General features: G+C 34.6%; 2 protein-coding genes across 8 annotated transcripts in view; one reads left to right on the top strand and one right to left on the bottom strand.

The window, feature by feature from the left end:
• LOC101897534 (dual specificity calcium/calmodulin-dependent 3',5'-cyclic nucleotide phosphodiesterase 1) overlaps positions 1-23,129 on the top strand; it is a 69,118-nt gene that overhangs the window by 10,722 nt on the left and 35,267 nt on the right. The window lies entirely within an intron of this gene.
• Positions 5,711-23,129, bottom strand: part of LOC101898798 (maltase 2) — a 35,433-nt gene continuing 18,014 nt past the window's right edge. Inside the window, exons 1-9 of one of the 5 annotated variants that reach the window (XM_059121341.1) lie at positions 22,300-22,483; positions 8,520-8,681; positions 8,118-8,455; positions 7,765-8,052; positions 7,317-7,703; positions 7,113-7,263; positions 6,859-7,054; positions 6,137-6,280; positions 5,711-6,000 (exon numbers count right to left, since the gene is read on the bottom strand). In XM_059121341.1, the coding sequence (XP_058977324.1) occupies positions 5,925-6,000; positions 6,137-6,280; positions 6,859-7,054; positions 7,113-7,263; positions 7,317-7,703; positions 7,765-8,052; positions 8,118-8,455; positions 8,520-8,681; positions 22,300-22,360 (1,803 nt within the window). In that variant the 5' untranslated portion in view covers positions 22,361-22,483 and the 3' untranslated portion in view covers positions 5,711-5,924. Of the gene's footprint in view, positions 6,001-6,136; positions 6,281-6,858; positions 7,055-7,112; positions 7,264-7,316; positions 7,704-7,764; positions 8,053-8,117; positions 8,456-8,519; positions 9,156-22,299; positions 22,484-23,129 lie in introns of those variants that run through there. The other 4 variants (XM_059121340.1, XM_059121342.1, XM_059121343.1 and 1 more) reach the window with 4 other exon arrangements.

Raw genomic sequence — 23,129 nt, 5'->3', positions numbered from 1 at the left:
TTTAGGTTCGAGGAAGTTATGAACACTTTCTTTAGACAACGAAGTGGCTGCAATACGATATTTTGAAATATTAATATTAAAAATCTAATTTTGTTAAACTTGTTTCTTTAAGATTCTTGAAATAGCCTACACTTTCCTGCCGAATAGACTGGAATTAGTCATTTGTGTTGTAAACGGCGAAAAACTATATGGCCAAGTATTTACAGGCAGGAATGTGGCCCAATAGTAAAACTTAAATTGTCAGTGCAGTGCCGTAGGACACGGGCCTCCATGCCACCTTCATACGTTTACAAATACCCACATCGAAAATACGGCGCTATTCTCAAATTTTAGGAATCTCGATGAATTTCGATTTGTCCACATTGTAATTTTCTTAGCTGATGAATGGCATACATAATTCTATACTGCCGAATTTGACGTTATTTGTAAATTAGGTGACTTAGAAAAATTTTCAACCCCAATTCCAAGATATCCATTAAAACACTTTATTTTTTTCAATTTATTTTTTATATCGAATTTTCGAACAACAATCCCCAATGCTGTGTCAAATTGAAGATGCTTTTTAGCCAAAGAAAACCAAAATGATAAAATTATATTGAACATTCCTAGGCAGTGACAATTTCTAATTCTGGTTTAATGGACCGTGCTTGTGTTCGCAACCACAGAAACCAATCTCTTAATCCAACACACAAATATTTCTAATATTGCCATTCGAGTGGGAATGAATATTAAACTGATTTTAAATGGATTCTTGCCATTATAACAAACCCCGAGGCAAACGGGATTGGAGTGGTAGATGGCAGCCGAAACAAAGCCAACGGTAGATGGCAAACATTTCCATTATGGATCTACGGAAATGGCAACAACACAATAACATCGAACATTGATGAATGCGCATTTTCCACTTTCCACTTGTATTTTCAAGGGACTGTAACAAAATTGTATCCGTTCACATCAGCCAGTGTGGGCGGTCATGGATGTGGGGCGAATTGGCATCACATCACAAATGAGGATGTTTTCCAGACTTGCATGGGAGTTGCTGTAGCTGTTGTTGTTACTGCTGCTGCTAATGCTGTTTTCACAAGTCATTCATCGGAAATATTTTCTCGTTAAGTTTTCATGCAATTTTACACCGAGTCAATTTCTGTTTCCCTTGATTTGTTCGGAGCGATAATGCCTGCTATCAAAATGTTGCCGCTGTACAGACAACTACAACTACCTTTGCCTAGTCATACATCCACGAGTACTTCATAGTTATTTCCCAGGCACTTCAAGGAATGAAATACGAAAACACATTATCGTCATAGCCACCCGACAATCTGAGAACGCCACTGAATATTTTCCCCGGCAGTGGAGGTGGCTCTCAAAACGTCTAAATGAGATTCAATAGAAACTCAAAAGATTACAAAGCAACTTGTGCGGATTATAAACACAGCTTCGCCGAGGTGTTCATTTGATTCCATCTCATCCTTCGGATTCCGAAGAAAGGAAATTCTTGGAGATGTTTTTCTTTCTCATTTATAATTGGGTTTTTATTATCTCTGACAACAAACAAAATCTTAGGCTGGAAAAACAACCACCTGTAAGGAAATGGAAAACTTTTACAAGGGGGCACAAATACTCGACACTGATTCGAGACAGTCGCCATGCTGTCTTGTGGCTGGATTAAAATGTGTGCCAGGGAATAATTCCAGATGCTGGAATATCTTTTAGTTGGAATTGAAACAACACGAGCCGCAACAATAACAAGAAGTATCCAGTGGTTGAGTTGGTAAAAGGAATAGAAATGCTCAAATCGGGTAAAGTTTTTGAACCTGTGCCGGTGCTGTTTAAATAACTGAATACCATTCTTCTTTTTTAACTAAAAAATCTCATAATTACGGAGAATTTCCATGATTATTTATATTGAGATTTTTTTTAATTAGGCAGTTACAAATAATTTGCATGAAACCAATTCACAACAAGTCCACTGATCTCTGACTTGATTAACTTTCATCCACTAAAATCTATTTACATTTTAAATTTCTTTAAAGAACAGAACAGTCGAGTTAATTATATTTTCATTAGTTGCTGTTGATTCACACTTTGACCTCTCCCTCCTCAAAATATTGCTTCTTTGTTGAAATTCAGTTTTGTCCATTTGTTATTCCATAATTTGTAGAATAAAAGCCCGACCAAAATTACATTAGCCAACTTCACAATGGTTCGCACCATGGCTCGGCGCTCTCTGCAAAAGGACGCAAAAGTCAAATACAAAAAAAAAACTTTTAACATTTCAAAACTGCAAAGTGAAAAGTCAAAATACTTACGCTGACATGGCTTTTGGTATTTGACAGACAATGCCTTGGTGGGCTGCTATGGTCAGGCTGATGACTTTATTTGTCAGGAGCTTTGATGTCGTCGCATCGCTATTGGGAACAGTTGAGTTGCTGGCAACGAGAGACCTGTCCATTTGGAGTTTTCGTTGTTTTTGTTGTAGTTTAGATAATTCAAGATAATGTATTAATAATGCCGTATTTCCTATCTCGAATTAGGAAAACATTTCTCAGGGTCGCGTGGCATATGGTGGTGGTGGCGGCTAATGAATGCGGATGTCACTCATTCGTCATAGCAAACTTGCGATAAATGCCTATGAAATTTTAATGTTAATTGTTTTCGTTGGGGAAATGTTAATTTGATATTCGATCTCTTTTCCGATGAATTTAGCTTAGCTGTATTAATAACGAATCGTCTTTAGTATCTGTTTATGTCACAAACAAATTAAACTTCTATTGAAGCCGAGCTATGAAACTTTGAACAAAAAACTTAAAATCATAGAAAATTAATTCCAGCAGCTGTCTGCTTCCATTTATTCCATCAACTGAACAAACCGATGCGTATAATTAAATATTGACAATTGTCAAAAACATAACTTCCTTCTCCAAATGGAGGCGGCCAATTATCAAGGACGTGTCCGGGGCAGATTTTGGCGTCGATGGCTTTGCAAGTGGACACGTCTGTTGTCGTACACGCATTTAGAATCAAATTTCAATTACTTTTTTATACAAGAATGAATTTTAATTCTACAAATAATTGTGAAATTGTGCCAAATATTTAATAGACTTCTATCTAAATGACAAACCCAAAAGCAAGACGAGCAGTTCGATATCTTGAAATATTATTGTTATATATATATTTAAATAACAATAACTTTATAGTTTTATTATATTGCTGTGAAATATCATAGCCCTCTGACCAGTGACAGTTAAGATTTTTACCTCCGGATTTCAGACCAAAACTGTTCACAATATATTGTCATTTTTCATACCTTGAATATTATAATTTCTTGCTGCATGAGTGAATATTGATCCTTTCATGGGATAATAGATCAAAGTCATGCATTATTTGTTATTTAAGCAAAGTGGCATTTTCGGAAGAGATCCATTAAGAGCACCTACTTGGCGCTATACCAAAAGGTTAACCTACATACAGCTACAGCGTCTATTACGAGGAAACTAAATTCAAACATCTATCGTTGACAATGTAGCTAAAATCCTATGCTGAAAACCTGAAGGTGCCTTTCATGAGTGCTATATAGATATGTTCTGCCACTAGAGGTATGGCGCATTACAAACGGAATTTGTGGATATAAATCAAGGTTGCTAAAATCCAAGAGTACAATTTCATTGACTTTCGCATTAGAGTAGCTGATGGCTTCAAAAATGACATTTAAAACAAGTAAACAAAGGTAGTAGTGCGGGCCGACCATGTGATACCCCTTAGGCTCAAATCCAATTCAGTTTATCTTTTAAAAAATTCCATACAGTTCTGCACGAAAAAACCTTTGGTTTTTGACCGGGCATTTGCCCTATATTTACCCTTCTCTGTCGTGCTGATTGGTATTCAAAACAATATCACATATAAGATACGGTCAATGTTACTCGTCAAATATAACCCAATAGTCATTCAAAATGCTTGACTTCTACCCTGTTCTTAACTCTCTGCTCATAAAAAATTCTGTGTCGTTTAGTTTTTGATTGTGACCTGTAGAGAGACAGAAAAAATAATTTTTTGGTCCATTTGAACGCCTTCAAAACAATAAGCTCTGATCCTAACCCTACCTCGATGCAAAATTTCGTGAGGAACAAACGCTAGCTGCGGCCTGAATATAATACCCTCAACACACAGTGTTGTATTGGCATATTTTTACGATTTTCTTAGATTTTATCCTTTTCTGTCAAAAAACCCATTGCAATTTGGTGAAAATAGTTAAAATCCGTCCAGGGGTTCTTGATTTATATGTGGACATTTTCGTATTTTTCTTCATAAAATTTAAATGGTATATTTTACCCGCTAAATATTATCCGATGAACACCCAAATTGGTAGGCTTCTGCCTAGCCCTAAACTATATTCCCATGCAAAAATCCGCGTCGATTGATCTATAATTGGGACGTATAGAGTAGCTACAAAATCAGTGATTTTTTTCTCAGACACAATGAAAGGTGACATAAATCATGTATCACCTAAATGCAAAAGCAAACAAAAAATATAGTCCTTAATACAAGTTTTTTGTTTTAGGACGAGTTGTTTAAAACATACCGTGTAAACGCCTACCCTACCATAATATGAAAAAAACATATAGCGCTCCACTCCTTAAAATACTTATAAAAAGAAATTTACTTGAACAAATACCAATGCCATAGTTACCTGCCATATCTCACGTAAAGAATGGGGAAATATAAGCTAGTGTCTTTTTTACAGTTATATCATATGCAAAAAAGGCGATTTAAAAGAAAAACAAAGAACGATATAATGCTTTTGTGGAATTCCGGGCATTTATCATCAATTCGACTTTGGCTCCGCACAAAATATAAATATTTTCAAGAAGGATGACAAACGCATAAATAGCGATTTTGTGGAAGACGTAAATATTCCAATAATCGCATTTTTACAAAAAAGAAAAAAAAACACCACTCCCCCACCACCAATTAAGAAACTCCATTTTTTCATTATTTCACAATAGGAGTTACATTCATTTGATTATTCCTTTTTTTGCCGTGAAATCGACATTCTTTGAAAACAATTTCAAATCAATCAACTTTATAGCTTTCATAAAAACACAATACATTCGTTTTTTTGTCCACCGACTGCGCAATTCAAATGAATTCAGCTAATTAAATAAATGTATGAAAATATTCCTTTGATGCGACAAACCTTCTACCTTGCCGGCATTCCATTAAAATGACCACAACTTCAATATTTAGTTAATTACAATGCGGTCAAGCTACCACAAAAACCACTGGGCCACAATTTTGGCCAGCAGAGGTCAGTTTCGCCAGTACAACTAATTAGTGGCCTACCGTAGGAAATTCTGAATATTTTATGAGCTGAAGCGAACAAGATGGCAGGAGAGCATCCACATGTTTCCACATGCACGGGCCGCCCGGTTAAGTTGATGACTTGTTTTTTTTTTTAGATATGATTATTATTTTATAGAGAAACGTTTTAATTGCCATTCCATTTCGTTGACGATGGCCGTTTGCGTGTTTGTAATCCCTTGCATTTGCACACTTTTTAATATTCAATAAAGAATCCCCGGGGAAATTCCCTTAAGAGCATTATTCTATTATTACCGCTGTCAGATAATGCCCACCCTTGCCAGACGTGAACCCCGCTCACTGCTTGGCCACATTCATAAGTAATTAGCGATGAAGAAAAACTAGCAGAAAGTATACTGTCTGAGCTTAATATTTTCTTTTTTCTTCTTCTGTTTCTTCGTTTTGTTTATTATGAATTAACGTTATGTGTAAATACGCCAGCCTCCCCGCCCCGTTAATTTTTGGCCGGTGTTTATCGAGGGAGGTACTTGTCAGTTTCTCTTATTCGCTGCTGGGTCGGTCAGAAGGAGGAAATTGTAGACGGAAAGGGGAATATGGACTGGTGATTATTCAATCATGCAAACAAGAGCTTCCTGTGGCGTCAGTATGAAGTGTTCAAAGTCTTCTTGGGGTATTTCAGTCCTGAAAGCGTACAAAGAAGATAAGCAAAATGAGGCAAGAAGGAGAATAGATAATATTTTCGAGTGAATGATCAAATTGATTGATGTGAGGATATATGTGTGTTTGTTTTTTAATTTATGTAAGTAGCCATATTTACCCTTTGTCATAAATGGAATTAACGCCGGATACAAGAACAGTCAACTGTTTAATGTCTTCATCCAGAACCTCTAGTAAATTCACCATTTGTTCTTCGTCACTGGTGTTGATAATTGTTAAAATCGATGAGTGGCCCTTGAGGGATCTAAAAAATAATTAACATTATTATAAATAATATTTTTTATAAAATAAAAATATAAATATTTTAAGCGTTAAAAGACAAAGGAGTGTTTTTGAAAATAGGAAGATATTATCATAAAGAATACTAAATTTTTAAAGCTTCAATAACTTGATTTAAACAGTAAAGTATTATGGAATTTGGTATAAGTCGGGTGACATATGTGTGTTCAGGTCATTTACTACAAAATAACAATTTGAAACTCTAATTTTCGTCTTTATCGACAAAAATTACTTACTTTTTTCAAGCGCAAATTTTATCGTAACAGTAAAATTAAAGAATATAACATTATTTCCATTTAAAGAATTTAGCGAATATTTCATTTACGTCGCTAATTTACCGGCAGATTTCTTTAATTATAAAAATTAAAAGTAAATAGAAAAATTTAATATCGATGTTTGTTTTTTGTCAAATCTGTCGTTAACGAGTGCACGAATAGCACTACAGGTTTCTCAGTAAATATTTCGCAACATTTCCAAACACATTGTTCACCTTTTTATACCTTCAATTAGATTTGTCTATACTCTAAGGAAACCTATAATTACCTTGTTACAGTAAATACGTTTCGAGAAATGACCTCTAATGCCGTTCGTCCTTGTTCCATTACTGGCAGTTTTCTCAATTCGATGAGATCCTTGTAAACACTATAATGACTTTTCTCCAACGATTTTTGAATTTCCAAATTAAGTTCCTCATAGTTGGGATGGACAGGTAGCCATGTCTTATCGGCATTGGAGAAACCTGATAACGAAATTGATAATTAAAAACAAAATCCAAAATCTATTTCCCTCTAACTAACCTGCATTTTTCTCGCCGCTCCATTGGAAAGGAGTACGTACTGGGTCCCTGGAGACTTCCTTATATTTATCCGGACCAACGTTGCGTGCCGGTGGATCAACCGTATCTTCCCAGCTTATATCACGAAAATCTTGCATTCCGATTTCATCGCCCTGCACAAAAAACATTAAAACGACCTCATCACAAGTTTTCCATAAATACTCACATTGTATGTCACAGCCACGCCCGGGAGAGTCATTAACAGCATATTCATGGCATCAACACTGTCAACTCCCAACCTTGAAGCTATGCGTGGATTATCATGATTACTCATCACCCAATTGGCAACATGGTTCCGGGGCATATATGTCAACCACTTTTGGATATTGAAAACATAATCTCTGGCATCCGATGTTTGAGAAATGTCGGTAAGCAAGAAGAAATTAAACGGGAAATGAGGACCTTTGGAACCATCCGCATTCTCGTAATAATCCATTAAAAATTTAAGATCGGCATAGGCTTCTGTCATCATTATGCGGGCAGGACCTCCATGCTTTTCAGTGTACTCGTCGAGCAGGTTACGCCAGTGATACAACATGTCATACACCTCGGGCTTAAATGATATTCTTGCATTCAATTGGATAATCGGTAATGGTCAAATTGGCAAACCTTACCAAATCTTTTGTATAGATGTGTTCAGTATAAAGATGTGAGGATTTATCTTGTGTTTTGCCGCTCAGCGGCTCATCTCTTAATTCCGGATCCTCAAATAGGTGATTGACCGCATCAACGCGGAATCCACTGACACCCTTGTCCAACCAAAAGGTGATAACATCGTCCATAGCTTCGACCACTTTACTGTTGCGATAATTTAAATCTGGCTGTTCGGCCGTAAACTGGTGATAATAATATTGTCCCCGTTCAGGATGCCAAGTCCATGCTGAACCATAAAATACCGATTGCTACGAATTTGTCATGTCAGAACAAGTATGACTCAAATATATTTATAAAACTGCCTTGTATTTACCCAATTATTTGGTGGTTCCATTTCGCCATCCTCGTTTATATGACCATCTGCCCAAACGTAAAAATCCTCATAACCTTCCTCCCTAGCTGCAGATTTAATGAACCATTCGCACTGGTCCGACGAATGGTTGGGTACAAAATCCAAAATGATTTTGATATTCAAACGATTCGCTTCAGCAATCAATTCCTCAAAATCTTCCATTGTGCCATACTCCTCGTGTATAGCTTTAAAGTCGGAGATGTCATAGCCAAAATCAATCATTGGTGATTGGAAAATGGGACTCAGCCAGGTGGCAGTTATACCTGTTTCCGCTAGATAGCTTAATTTCGACAAAACGCCTTTAAAAACACAAACACACAGATATTAGCCTTCAATTGTAACAGATCGTCGAACACACAATACCTCTCAGGTCACCGATGCCATCATCGTTGCTGTCCATAAACGATCTTGGATAGATTTGATAGAACACTGCCGTTTTCCACCATTCATTGTCGATGTCCCCAACAGCATTGCTCGCTTCTTCACTGCTCTCTGCTGATGCTAACGCCGCCATTGTTTGAAGAGCTACTAAGGCGACGAACAAAAAAGAGAAATATTTAAATGAAAACATTTCCACCGAATGTCCGCACGATTCTCTACAACTGAACGATTCTGTTTTCTTTCTATTCTCTTTTCTTGTACGCTTTATGTTTCGCTTCGGCATATTCACGGGTCACAACTGAACCCTATTGCAATTTGCATTGATGCTTAAATATTAAAAATGCACCTCATTTCGCTGAGTTTTTCACTAATTATTCCATTGATTTTCCACACTTTTTTTGCACAATTATTTCGTTGAGATTTTCATTAAAAAAAAAAACAGATCTGCTATCTCCAATATTAGTTTAATTAATCGCTTTAATTGTATGTGACGATGTGTGAGATTGTGCGACTGACAACACTTTCCCAAACACGCTACAAACTACTCAGAGAATTTTTCGTTGCTCGCCCATTCAACAAAGTGTGGCGTGTTTGTCATGTGGCCAAATATAAAAACAACTTTCAGATTAAGGGAGCGGACTCATCGACAGGCTGAACCAAATGTTAGCTGCAATTCAATGTGACTGTTTTGTTCAATTGAAAACATTCTGTGGTGTGTAAACGATCCGGCCTGTGTTAATATCAGCCAAAGGGTAAATGTCTCTATTTCATCATATCGACTAACGATGTCATAAAATCCAATTAATCATTTTCTTCAAAATAGTTTTGCATGCGAATATGTGACGTCCTTTATCCAATTTGTTTCCCATTATATATATATGTATTTCAATTCTTTTATATCCATTTTAATTTAGATACTACAGTTATTTACAAAAAAAAAATGGGATGACTAATTATTTAAAAATTAATTAATTCATCAATAACAATTAAATTCGAAATAAAACTGGTCAAATTTATATGCTGGAATTCCACTATTGTTGTTGACTTATTTATTGCATTCTCAAAAAAAATGTGTTGCGTATCCTTTTTTGGACTTTTTATTTCATTTAGACACAGTGGCATTCCATATTCCATAGATTTAGCATTTCATTTATTTTTCTTCGTATAAAAAATAATTCCAAACGTCTCACAACAATGGTGACTTATTTATAACTTTTTTTAGCACGTCATATTTGGAATCCGCTACTTTATATAACTTCCACCAAAACTCGGAATTCATCACATTCATTGACTTTTGGTAGTACAGTACTTAGCGCTATTTAAATATTCGGTACGGTTCGGAAGACCCAAGGGTTATGGTTGATTTTTGTTGAAGTACAAAGTCTCAAAAATAGTACAAAGTCTCTCCTTTTTCGATCGGTCAATCTCAAAGGTACAATGTTCCGTACTTTCAGCTCTTTCGTTATTTAAAGTACGAATTATTATTATTATTAGTACGAATTCCAAATCATTTTTGTGCAGCAAATTTTAATTTTCTTCTTATTCATCCAATAATTATGTTAAACAAGTAAAAAAGTAGTAGATTCGGCCGGGCAGAACATTGAATACCCTACACCATTTGTATCAAATTTTGAAATTTTCAGAAAAAAATCTGTTGAAAATTCTGTTAAAATCTTAAAACTGCAGAATATATCCGGTATATTGGGGTCTATACCTGGTAAAAGAATATAGGTAGACGCATCGACACAGCTGCTGGACAATGAACTGTCAAACCAATTTTAGAATTGAAAATGTTGAATGAAAATTATTTAAAAATTGTTTAAAACGGAAAATTATAATATCCTCCGAAAGACGTCGTATAAGAAAAAGTATAAAAATCTACTTATATATGAAAGAACATTTAAAAAATTTTGACATATCAATGTTCCCAATCGATGATGCATCTACCTGTATTCTTCTATCAAGGGTCTATACGAAGACGTGGACCTGCATAGGCAACTTTTGTCATAAGCCATAGTCCATGAATAATGTAGCTAAAATCTTCAAAGCTCGGAATATAGGGAGGTACTGTATGTGTATGTTGTCTACAGACAAAAGACTTATCTGTGCAAACCTTTAGCTTCCTATCCTTATTCGTTTTGACTCTAACGTTATTACAACAGACTACCGGATGCATAGGTCTTAATCGTCTTAGAATGTTGCGCTGATCAAGATAATATACTTTTATATGTCTAAAATTATTATTTTGATGACTTACAAACGGAATGACGAACTTAATATACTCTCCATACTATGTATGGTGTAGGGTATAAAAATGGCACAGTTTTATATCTTAAATTTTTGTTCAAAAAAAATTATTAAATTTTCATAAAGTAGGTTAACCCATTATTCATATTATTTATATTTTTTTATACAAAATTTTATACAGATTTTATCCATGTCGTCAGGATTTATTTTTTTCCGGATTTATTTAATCAGATTTTCATTCAAAACTAGCCCTCCATACGACAGGATTAATTGTAATTCCGGAGCGGAATCTACAAGTTAGCGGAAAGTATCGGTGTGTACTGCCATTAGTACTGCGGTACACTCCAAGCCCGCAAAGTTTTCCGCGTGTTCTTTACATTTTGTATTCAAACAATAATAAAACATTTGAAGATACATTATTTTCCTTGCAGACGTTGCTGACTGTCTGAAACTTTTGTTTCAACTTCAATTATCTCCATATTAGCTTTGTTTTTGTTTGTTATCCACCTAAGGGTGTATCTAAACCAGCGAAGCTCAAAAATCAGACCTCGCTCACCACTCCAATTTCTCTTAGTTTTTTTTTTTTAAATCAGCAAAAATCCAATGTTTAAACTCAATTTATATATTTTTGTAATAATTCGCATTATTAATAAATTTAAATAACACCCAAGTTTGAAAACAATTGAAATGAATCTCTTAAATAATCTCTTTTTTGGACTCATATGCAAGCACACGGGTTTGAGTAGTGCTGATCTAAACACACAAGTTTAACCCATTGGATCTAATAACCAAGTGGGTTAATCTTCAATAGTATAAATTTACTATTTATGTTTACTACCCTTAAATCCAATGTGTAAAACTAGTACAGTTCGACGTTATTTCCACTGCACATATTACACTGTAGATGACATGCCTAAAAGTATGCTTTACAATCAACAAAAGATTAAACTGTAAATTGAATAGATTTACGCCGTTTTCTTCGATTCATTTAGACAATTGTAATTGAGATGAGATGGGTGAGGAGCATTTGGCAAGGACTATAGAAGCAATTTTTTTTTTTTTTTTGCTTCAAGTCGTTGTCGATTTAATAAAGCTTCTGATTTGCATTCAATAATAATTTTAGTTTGTTGGCGAGCGTAATTGTGGGGAGGTGAATCCCTCATTTTTTTACAAAATAGTTTTGGAGAAATTTCTCTTAGTGACTTTTTTTTATTACTCTTCCATCAATTATCAGAAAGACCTCGTAATAGACAATGACCATCAATGCTATAAAAATCATACAACATCCAACATATAGCAACTTTACTCCTTAATCTGTACAGAAATAAAATAGCAGTTTTGCTGATGTTGCTGAAATACTCAGAATAAAGGAGTCCTTAACAACAGTTCTGTGAAACAGAGATATAAAACAAAATCTCCTCAGCAAAAAAATTCACCAATAAAAGTCCTGGGTTGAAAGTAAAAGTCAGAGTTAACTCCTCTCTCGCGCATGTATAGATAGACATAAACGTATGTATCTGTATATAACCACGTATTCATGCACGACCTTGTGGGTCATGTTACAATCTCGTCCTGATGATGTTTCAACCACAGGCACAAATAAAAAAATCCCATTGAAGTTTGTTAGTTAGCTGGTTTGTTTGTTGGTTGGTTGTTTTCAATAATGAAAATGCATCTAAGCGAGAAAGGCGTTTTATGCCACTGCCGGATAATAAAACTGCAACAGAGTTGTTATAAACAAAAAACCTTCGTCGTTAAAATGAATTGTAAACCGAAACACCTCTGTAACACCCACATGATACGCACACACACATCTTCTTTAATATATTTCACAATGTTTGCGAATACAATATATTCCAATTGACGATGTCAGGAATTGAAAATTTTTTTAATGTTGTTTTATTTAAACACAGCTGACTTCATTCCGAAATTCGTTAAGGGCTATGAAAATAGCAGATAACATTTGCATAAATATTTTATTAAAAAATTCTTCTCTCTTTTTCGAGTTTTTCCTTTTTTATTATAAGATTAGTAGCCACTAGACGAAATTTAAAAACGTTTTTTTTTATTTTAAATTTGAACATTTTAATATGTGTCCTTACATTTTAGTTGAAAAAAAAAACAACTGCCCCTTACGGCACTGGCAAATACCCATGCCTTGTTCGAATTCGCTGTGCAAAACTCTTATCATCCTTGAGGAATGGCAGCTTTAATCGAATTTATAGTTATTCCCTGGAGAATGGCATTAAAGCATAATACCGATGATATAACCGGAATCCAATGTGTATGAATGTTCCTCGCAAGGAAAATGTGTAATATATAAATTCTTGGAATCTTTACACGTATTTTGTCAAATTGAAAAACTGGAAATGGAATTTACTAAACGCTTTCACACATTCGTTTTGTGACATTCTCTCTTTGAAATATGTAGGCAACAAAGTCAACATTTACAATAGACAAAAAATTCACACAGTACTTTTTATACTTACATATATACGTATGAATGAACATTCATGCGAATGATATAGGATTTGAAAGTGTGGGAAATTTTTGATATCTGGGAAATATTTTTGTCACCATACGGAAAGGTGTAAGTCTTTGGTTAATATTAGATTGCAATTGCGTAAAGGCCAGACGAATGGACGTTTATAAAAAGCATTAAAAATATGCCACCAATATTTGTGAGAGTTAACATGAAATTGTGAGCAATATCGAACGGTATCCGGTCAGGTATTTTGAAAATATGCAATACGTAGACACAAGACTTATTCTTTTACATGCAAAAATCTACACCATTGACCATTGACTTTTTCCTAGAAAATTGTACACTTAATCGACAAATAAATGCAGCCACGTTTAAGGGTTTTGTTTATGTTCTTATGTGGCGAAATTTTTTAAATAGACAAATTTGGACGATTAAAATGTAGCGGCATTATTGCCGATTTCTGGTCGACTTTTAGTACTTTAACGTTCTGAAAAAGTTCCCTCGGACTGAGTTACAACACTACAATATATGGGAAAACCTCCTTAGGTCCACACCCATTTTTGATTCGAAACAATTTTACAAAAAAATCAATTTCAAAAATGCTAGACTTTCCCTTAACTCTCTCATCATGCAAAATTTTGTATGGATTGGTTTTTAATTGTTAACCGTAGAAAATATTAAAAAATTTACAAATCAAAATTGTAGGTCCAAATATGAAAAAATCGGATGCGATAACAATTTTGACAAAGAAATGTTCACTTTTTATTGGCATATTTTTGCACGATTTTCTTAGATTTTATCTTTTTCTAGCAACCGACCATTCCGAATTGGTGAGAATTGTCAAAATCGGTCCATCGATTTTTGACTTATAAGCAGAAAAACTAATGAATTCGTGTACATATAGATTGTATCTTATTTGGAGTGTACCCTATATCTTGGCTATTAGTATAATGTATTTGTGCGGTTTGGTGGAAATGTTATATTTTTTCACATAAAAGTTATGGTCCATTTTACCCGCTAAATATTGTCCGATGACCGTCCAAAATTGTAGGCTTCTGCCCAGCTCTAAACACTAACTCTATTCAAAATTCCGATTGGTTTATAAATATGGCCAGTAGAGCAATAGCAAAATCAGGAATTTTTTCTGTTTTTGATTCATTTGGTTCATCTCCAAGAACAATAGGCTTCTATCCTGACCCTAACCCCACCTCCATTTTCAATTTCTTGAGAATCGGGCCATATGGGCGACCTATAGAGTGATTGCAAATTGCAATGGACAGTCGGACGGACGGACATATAGCTAGATCGACTCAGCTCGACGTGATGGGAAGTTCCATATATAGTTTCCTATGTCGGGGACCAATACATAATTTTTGACCCAATCAACCTTATAATACCCCTCACTCATAGTGTTGTAGGGTACAAAAGTAAAGAAACTAAGCTATTGTGGTTATTTCCCGATAACCTACCACCCGATATAAATATATGGAATGCTTTGTAAACAAGTGTTTAAGCTTCTACTTTAATTGGACAGTATTAGATACATTAAGGTCTTCAAAAATTATATATATTCTAAAGATAATTTTTCCTCTTATTTATTTTTAATTTTATTATTCCAACTGAAAACAACAAATTATTCAAATCAAATGCCTAAAAACAAACAAAAAGCCCACAGTCTCGGTTATATACATATGCAAATTGCTTAAAATAAATGTACAATATTTTTTATTGTCAGAAATATTATTAATTCAGGTACACGCTTTACACCATCAATGACATCTTTTATTAATTCGAAAGCAAATACCAAAAATCTTGATATACTCTGCCGTTCCTCAAAAGCCTAAATATGTAAATATTCGGCGTGGTTTAAGAGACCCCATTCCAAGTTCGAAACTCCCATGCCACTGTTTTATTATCTGTTTTCGTTTAAGCTGGAAATTTGTTAACGCAAATTCTATCTTTATAGCTTTCGCAGAAAGGTCTTAGCGTATGAAGGAATTCACGAAAAAAAAACTCATTTACATATTTGGTAACCAACGAACGAACGATAGGTGGTGGGTAGGTGGCATTGCTGCTAAAAGATGTATCCTTCAGATATGTTTATTTCATGCATTATAATTTCGCTTCTATGACCCTTTTTAGCATCGCTAGAAAAGGGAGATGTGCTACTCAAACCGTTTGTGGCAATGCTGTAGACATTGAAGACGTAATAAAAGGTAGATTATATTGGTTTCAATTCGGTATTCACAACTTAAGAATCAAAAAAACAAAGACAGGAGAAAACGCCACAAAAATGTTTTATGGTTTCCCATTCACCAAGTGAATGAGTTGATTTTCTTTCAGAAAAATAAAAAAGAAAAAACTTTGAAATGAAAACCAAGCCTGAATAATAATTTTCCTCTGCCTAAACTTGTAAGATTCCGTGAAGCCTTCGTACGCCTACTAGCAACCTTTCCAGCCTCTCCTCCGTAGCTGGCTTAATTTATATTTTAATAGAATTGTTTATTGCCCGCTTGAAATAATGAAAATAATTTCAAAGAGGAAATATCACTAATTAGTAAAATCTGCTTAGCTTTTGATTTGTTGCGAGTCGCTGCCCATTCATCGCTCGAAGAAGAAAAACGGGAAACAAACAAACAGACAAAAGTATCAATAGTGGCAAAATGTAATCATTTCCATGGGGTCTGAATTAAGAACGTAAATTTCAACTCAATAGGTTTTTTGCGTTGTTTCAGTAAACAACTTTTTACGTTTTGATAATTTCGAAAAAAAGAAACATTTAAAAAAGTAGAACAAATGCTTCTCGAGAAATATTTTTCACCGGGGTTCTTTTTCTCCAAATTAATTTTGGTACACAATGGGCATATAATCAAGGAAATTGCCACCTTTTATTGAAATGTTAGGTATTGTTTGACCACAAATGTCCCCAAAGACTAACTCTTTATTAATGAGGATTGCGGATTTTTGTGATACAGCATTATGCACATATCTAAAATTTTAAATCATATATCATCATCTGAATAATGGTACACTACGCTGTAATTATTTGTTTATTTTAATCTTATATCTCCCAAAAATCTGTAAAAGATAGGCTAGCACTTTCAAAGTACCAAAATACCACTTTTTGGTACTTTGAAAGTGCTCATTATTTAAGTGTCATTATTTACTTCGACTCATGTTGAAAATATATTCGTAATGCCAAATTACTGTTACATTACCAGAATGTGGTTAGGTATTTAAATACCGTAAAAATCAGGCGGTACCTTAGTCGAAACGTGGACCTATATCGAAAATTTTTGCTGTACCGAAGAAAATTTTCTGCGGGAAGGATTTATGTCCTCTAAGAAAATGAAACATGAATTAACTACTAATGTTTGGAAAAATGTCTAAGAAATCCTAATAAGTAACAAGCAAAAAAGCAGTAAGTTCAGCTGAGCCGAACTTTAATTACCCTCAACCATTTGGAACGAATTTTGATATTAAAAAAAATCCGTTAAAAATTCTTTTAAAATCTTAAAAATACCGAATAAAGCTGTTATATTGAGCTCTATACGAAGACGTTGTCGTACATAAGCAACTTTTGTCATAAACCATCACAATATTCAAATACGAAACTTGAAAAAAACCGGTAAATAATGAAGCTAAAGTCATCAAAATGCCGTAATTTTGGGTGTTAAAGTTGTATACGAAGACCTGCATAGACAATTTTCTGTCACAGGATGTAGTACATATTAGGAACTTCAAATACGAAATTTCAAACAATTTCGGTGAATATTATACTATACGGTGAATAATATACCTAAAATCGTCCAAAATACCGAATATAGGAAAGTACTGATATATAAGGTCAATACGAAGGCCATGGACCTTCACAAACAATTTTCTGTCAAAGACTGTAGTTCCCATTAAGAACTCTAAATTCGAAGCAACTCCGGTGATTAATGTCGCTAAAATCATCAAAACACCGAATATCGGGGGGGTACCTTTATATGGAGGCTATACGATATCGTGGACCGATATAGCCCATCTTCGAACTTGACCTCCTTTTGACTCTAGCGTATTTACAGCAGACGGACCGACGGACAGGGCTAAATCGTCTTAGAATTTTACGCTGATCAAGAATGTATGCACCTTGCTAGGTCTAAAATTATTATTTCGATAAGTTACAAACGGAATTACGAACTTTATGTACTCTCCATACTATGTATGTGAGGTGGAGGGTATAAGAAGAAGGTAAGCTCGGCCGACCCGAAACGTTGATACCTTGAGCTATGAGGAAAACATTTTAAAAATAATAATATCGAGTTTCAATATTCGAGCGAGATTCATTTACCGACAAAACTGGTAGATAAAAATGTAGAATAATCGGAAGTAACACTATATAGAAAATGAAACAATACTTAAAGTTTCGTATCCTTTAAAAATGAAGAATAGTAAAGTAACTTAACGGGTGGTGCGCTTACACAGAAGCGAATATACTTTTACTGATAATTTTTTGCAAGAAGTAATTTCCAAAGCAATCAAAAAGTATTTAAAGTACAGAAATTTTCAGCAGAAACTTCTATAAAATGTGGGGCGATATCAAAACTTGCACCAATATAGACCACTTCATACGGACATGGTATAAAAATCTGATCAAAAAATACTTTGTGGTGTCTAAAGTAAATATTTCGAGGAGCTACATACTATGGTGATGGATATAAAATGAGGGTCAGTGCTGAATGGGAGCTTCAGTAAGTCTTACATTTTCGGTACACATTTATAACTTCCACCTTGAAAAGGAGGGTATATTAACTTTGTCCCTAAATATTCGTCATGTTTCACGTTTTTCACGGCTTTGTCTAAAAATTGGTATTTGTAGTTTATAGTATAGTAGTATAGTATGTTTCAGTTCCGGTGCCCGAAGATTTAATATTTGGGTCCACGTTTTCCTATAACGCACATATAACGATTAGACCAATATTCGGTATTTTGATAATCCTAATCACATTTACCCACGAAATTGTTTCAAATTTGATATTTAAGAAGATTTATTAGATGACAATCCTTCAAATATAAAATTTCCTTTATGGGTTCCCGTTTTGGTAAGCCCCCATATAACGGCCTCACCCACTTTATGGTTTTTTGAAAAGTTTAATGGCATTGTCCAAACGGCCTTACTGGTAGTTATAGTTTAAAGTGAGACACGTTTAAATTTAGATTAATTCAGATTCGACACGGCCGAACTAACTCTTTTTTTTACTTTGTTGGATGTTACCATGTTTTATGCGTTAATTTTTTCTGAAAAATTGTCACAAATTGAAATGCTATAAATTTTAAATGATTGTTAACTGTTCACCTTCACCACACAGCAAATCTACAGATCTGGGGGAATCTTAGATTCTATAAAACGTTTTTAAAATGGTAGGACCCAAATTGTATATTTTTCGTACAATAATTATGTTATTCTTATCATCCACATACCGATCTTCAATCACTTTTTCTAACTCTTCTCTTACACAAAAAATTAGAATGCCCCGAAAAGAAGACAAACTGATAAAAAAATATTATCTATTTAAAATGTTTACACTGTGAATCACAACAGCTTCTGTGTTTACAGAAAGAGTCATTCAGACTGTTTTTTGTTGTGATCACCTTCAAAGAGTACTGAACAGAAATTAAGTCATTCATATTTTAAACAATCATTTTGCCAATAATAAGTATTTCTATTTTTTCGCATCTTCACTTTACTTTTTAATGTTACTTCAACACCCAGAATAAACGACAATAACGAGCCAAGGTCATTCAGCTATCAAGTTTAGCAAAACAACAAAACACATTTTAAGTTTTCATCGAATATTGCATTTATTTTGTTTTGCTCTGATAGAGCCTCATTTAATGAACTACAGATTTGAATTCGACAAGTATTTCAATCAAAGAACTCGATATCTAACATGGAGCATCTTTGACGCTGTTGAGAACACGTCCCAACTTTCGGTATTCACGCTGGGTGCACTCGAATTCGCAGCGATTGACATAAGTAATTCCATTCGAACCACAGACAGGCTTCTTGTTTTTCAAATCACAGGGGCAATAAATGGCCTGAGTAAGACTCATCAGGGCACTCAGGCTTAGGATGAAAAACAGCAAAACGCTGAAATATTTCATTTTCACTAGTTCGTAACGGAGATGACAGAATAAGACTGAAGTAAGGTTGTTCGCTACTTGAAGACAAACGTGTGTTCAATGATAACGCTGAACTGAAACTGAATTTCCGAAACTAGAGTTTATGTGTTTTTTATTCAAATTGTTTATTTGCTCTGAGTATTTTTTTGTTTTGAGCAAACAAAACGCCAAAGATACAGAGACAGATTCAATGTTGTCAAAGTTGCGGTTTTTTCGGCCGGACCAATCTCTAAATAACATCCACCACGGGGAAAAGAGAATCTATGGCAATAAATACTATCAAGACTAAATATTCGAGCGGGGTTTAAAACTGTAAGTCAAACTAAAATTCATTAAAAAATTTGGGTTAAACCGAAAAGCACACGATAACGTTTAATGGGCGCTAAATCGGAAAGTGAACCTACACTTTTTTCTTGCAATAAGAATAAGAAATAAAATACAGTCATTTTAGTCGTAGTATGACTTAGAAACTTAAAAAAAATAACGATTATCGAACAGTACCTTCATATGGTGGTTATACCGAAACGTAGCATACGAACACAAAGAACCCAGCAGGATTAAATGTTAAATGTCACAGTCCAGCTAATGAACTAAAAATGCATTAGTTATCCCATTATTGTTTTGCACTTTTTACACCGCATGTTTAAAGGCCAAAAATATCACCTTTGCTTATTTACCTTTTTGTCTCAAGCACTGATAGTATTGAAATAAATTTTTGACATGTTCTTGCGTTGTTACGTTAACTAAACACTTTAGTCGAAGTTCCATACTTCTTCCAATAAATTGTTATCGGGTCACAAAACGCAACATTGACAATATTTTATTTGTTTAATTGTTTACAATGCGTAATTGTTGTTAGAGAGAAAAGAAAATAATTCGCACCTCTCCTTCACTCCCATTCTTTCAATAGTCCGTGACTGAGACCAACTGCCTTCGATACTTACTGGCTTATTAAATAAACAATTCTCTCTCTCTCTCTCTCCATCTCTGTTCAGCCTATTTACATATGTTAATTAATTAAAAGCTAATAATTCAAGTTGAAGTACATCATATGTCATTCAATATCCAATTACATACATTGTACGTTCATAATTGATTCATAATATATTCACCACAAAATTTTACATAATCAATTAGTTTTTTTTTTTTGCAAACGAAATGGAAATTAAATATCAAATTTTCATTTGTAAGCAAAAATAATATATTTTTCTAGAATTTTCCATAACAGTCACAGTATCAAATTTTCTTCATTATTAAACGCATTTTATTTTAATTTGCTATCAATGAAAAGATAATCAGGTGTAGCCGTCATTAACAGGCTTTCCAAAAAAGCAATTCAATGTCGTAAAACAATTGGCTTATTTGGCAGACGTAGGCGCACGTTCTTCCCATAAAATATTTCGAAGCGAGAATATTTGCATTTAAGGCAGACAAATATTCATATCTTCTACTTTAAAGAGAATGACAACAATCAAAAGAGAGACTTTTCAAATCGATTGAGTCAAATTGAAATTTAAGTGCTCATTACGAGTATGTGTTGAAGTCGTATTCATTCGGTGTAAAGTGTGCAGAGGCGGACCAATGGGAGGGTGGTGTTTTTGGAAAATGTGCAATATGACATGTCCCATGACATGTCTTTGTTGTTATGGGGATTACATAAAAAATGAATCGGAATTGTAATTGTATATAATATTTAGGTCCAATTTCTCTTAGTTTTTGTTAAACAACCGAACAATCAATGTCTACAGGGTGAGTTAAAAAAACTGCAACAAAGTCAAACGCCATAATTTTTACATTTTTTTAAATTTAATTTTTGAATGGAAGCAAAAAATGTCGGAAATAGCATCAAATGTTAGAATAAGTTTAGATTTGTTCGAATTGGTCACCTTTGGCACGAATTATGGCCTTCAAACGGCTAATTAAACCGTCACACGCTGCCCGAATGTTGCTCTGCGGCATTTTGGCCCATTCCCGGCGAAGTGCTTGCTTGAGATGATCGACATTTTGGTATTTTTTAGTGGTAATCTTGAAACAATAGTCCCACGGATTGGTATCCGGAGATTTTCGTGGCCATTGTGCGCTGGAAATAAAGCGAGGAACCACATTTTGTAAACATTCGTGGGTGGCGCGTGCTGAGTGCGATGTTTGCGTGCCCCACACCTTGATACAGAATATTTTCACGATAATATTCGGCATTTATTCTGATGCCACGGTCGTTTAATACGAGCGAAGAGCGACCATCGGCTGTTATGGCGGCCCACACCATCACCATGGCAGGCGCTTGAGTTCTGGTGGCCAACAGAGGTGCACATTTTCAGCTGACCTCTCTGGTAAATAAACAAGATCATTTTGTTTGTTTGTAAGTTCTTGCACTTTTTGAAATTTCAATGGCTTTACCCCGAGCTCATTTTTCAATATTGGCCGAATGAAATATTGCGATATGTTCAGCTCACAAGCCATTTTTCGGCTACTTCGACGAGGGTTTCGATCAAGGCACTTCTTTACTTTTCGAACCATTTGTGCTGATGTTGCTGTTTTCTTCCGGCAACTTCCTTGACGTCGTGCTACGCTACCAATATCACAGTAACGCGCGATGGTACGAGACACAAAAGATTTATTCACATTTAAATGCTGGAGTGCTCTAACGATAGCCACTTGTGGTTTTCCAGCCAATATAATGAGTTGTTACTGGAATAATTTTAACAGCTGTCGGACATGACAGCAGTCTGAAGTTAGTTGCAGTTTTTTCATCTCACCTGTACACTTTGTGGGGTCTAAAATGTATATTTCGATATGTCACAAACGGAATGACTAAATTAATATACCTTCCATACAATGGTGGAGGGTATACAAATATCACATTACCTCTCATTTGGTTGGACATTTTCCTGTTCATTACAGAATTGCGCCAATATTGTAAGTTCATTGAGAATTTATTGGTGTCGGCTCAAACAGTACAATTGCCAGTGACATTAAATCAAAAAATTCACTAAAGAATGATTATGAAAACACTAACATATAAAAACTTTTCGAAAATGAACGAAAGCTATCAACATTATTAAAAATTTTAAAGTTCAGAAAGGCATTTAAAATGAGCTGCCTAGTTTACAAACTTTATTCGAACATATTCAATGGAAGTATATAGTATATAGTAGTACTACACTATTCCTACCATATCTGCACAAATTTGAGTTAAAATTTTTCTAGATTATGGTAGAACAAGAGAATAAAAAACTGCTCCAAAACACTCATTTAAAAACTACAGAAAATGAACAACCCCATGAAATGCACTCAACTGCAAACTCCTTATCAAATACCCGCATGTTTAAAAAAATTCACGTCAACATTTGAGTCACTCAAACTATCGCTCTAGCCACCGATTCAAAGTCACTAACAATAACACGACTTCATTATCATTTCAAAAGAATTTTGCGGGCACTTTTCACACATTATCGGCAACAATATGGAAATGACACTTTTATTAAAATCAAATGCGGTGAATGCATACATAAATACCTAGCAAAAGTCCCCGATTTTATAGAAAATAGAAAAAGAAGTAGAAGTCTAATGCTAGTCGGGGGTAAAGGGATGCAGACAATAAAAACAACAAAAATCGTAATTAAGCCCAACCACCAGAAATGTTCCATACCCTCACACGCAAGGTTCTACCCCGCAATGTCAATCCAAATGATACA

The sequence above is a fragment of the Musca domestica genome, unplaced genomic scaffold, assembly GCF_030504385.1.
Source record: "Musca domestica strain aabys unplaced genomic scaffold, Musca_domestica.polishedcontigs.V.1.1 19, whole genome shotgun sequence".
NCBI classification, from domain to species: Eukaryota; Metazoa; Arthropoda; class Insecta; order Diptera; family Muscidae; genus Musca; species Musca domestica.
The sequence above is the reverse complement of the archived record's forward strand: the minus strand, read 5'-3'. Positions and strand labels throughout refer to the sequence as shown.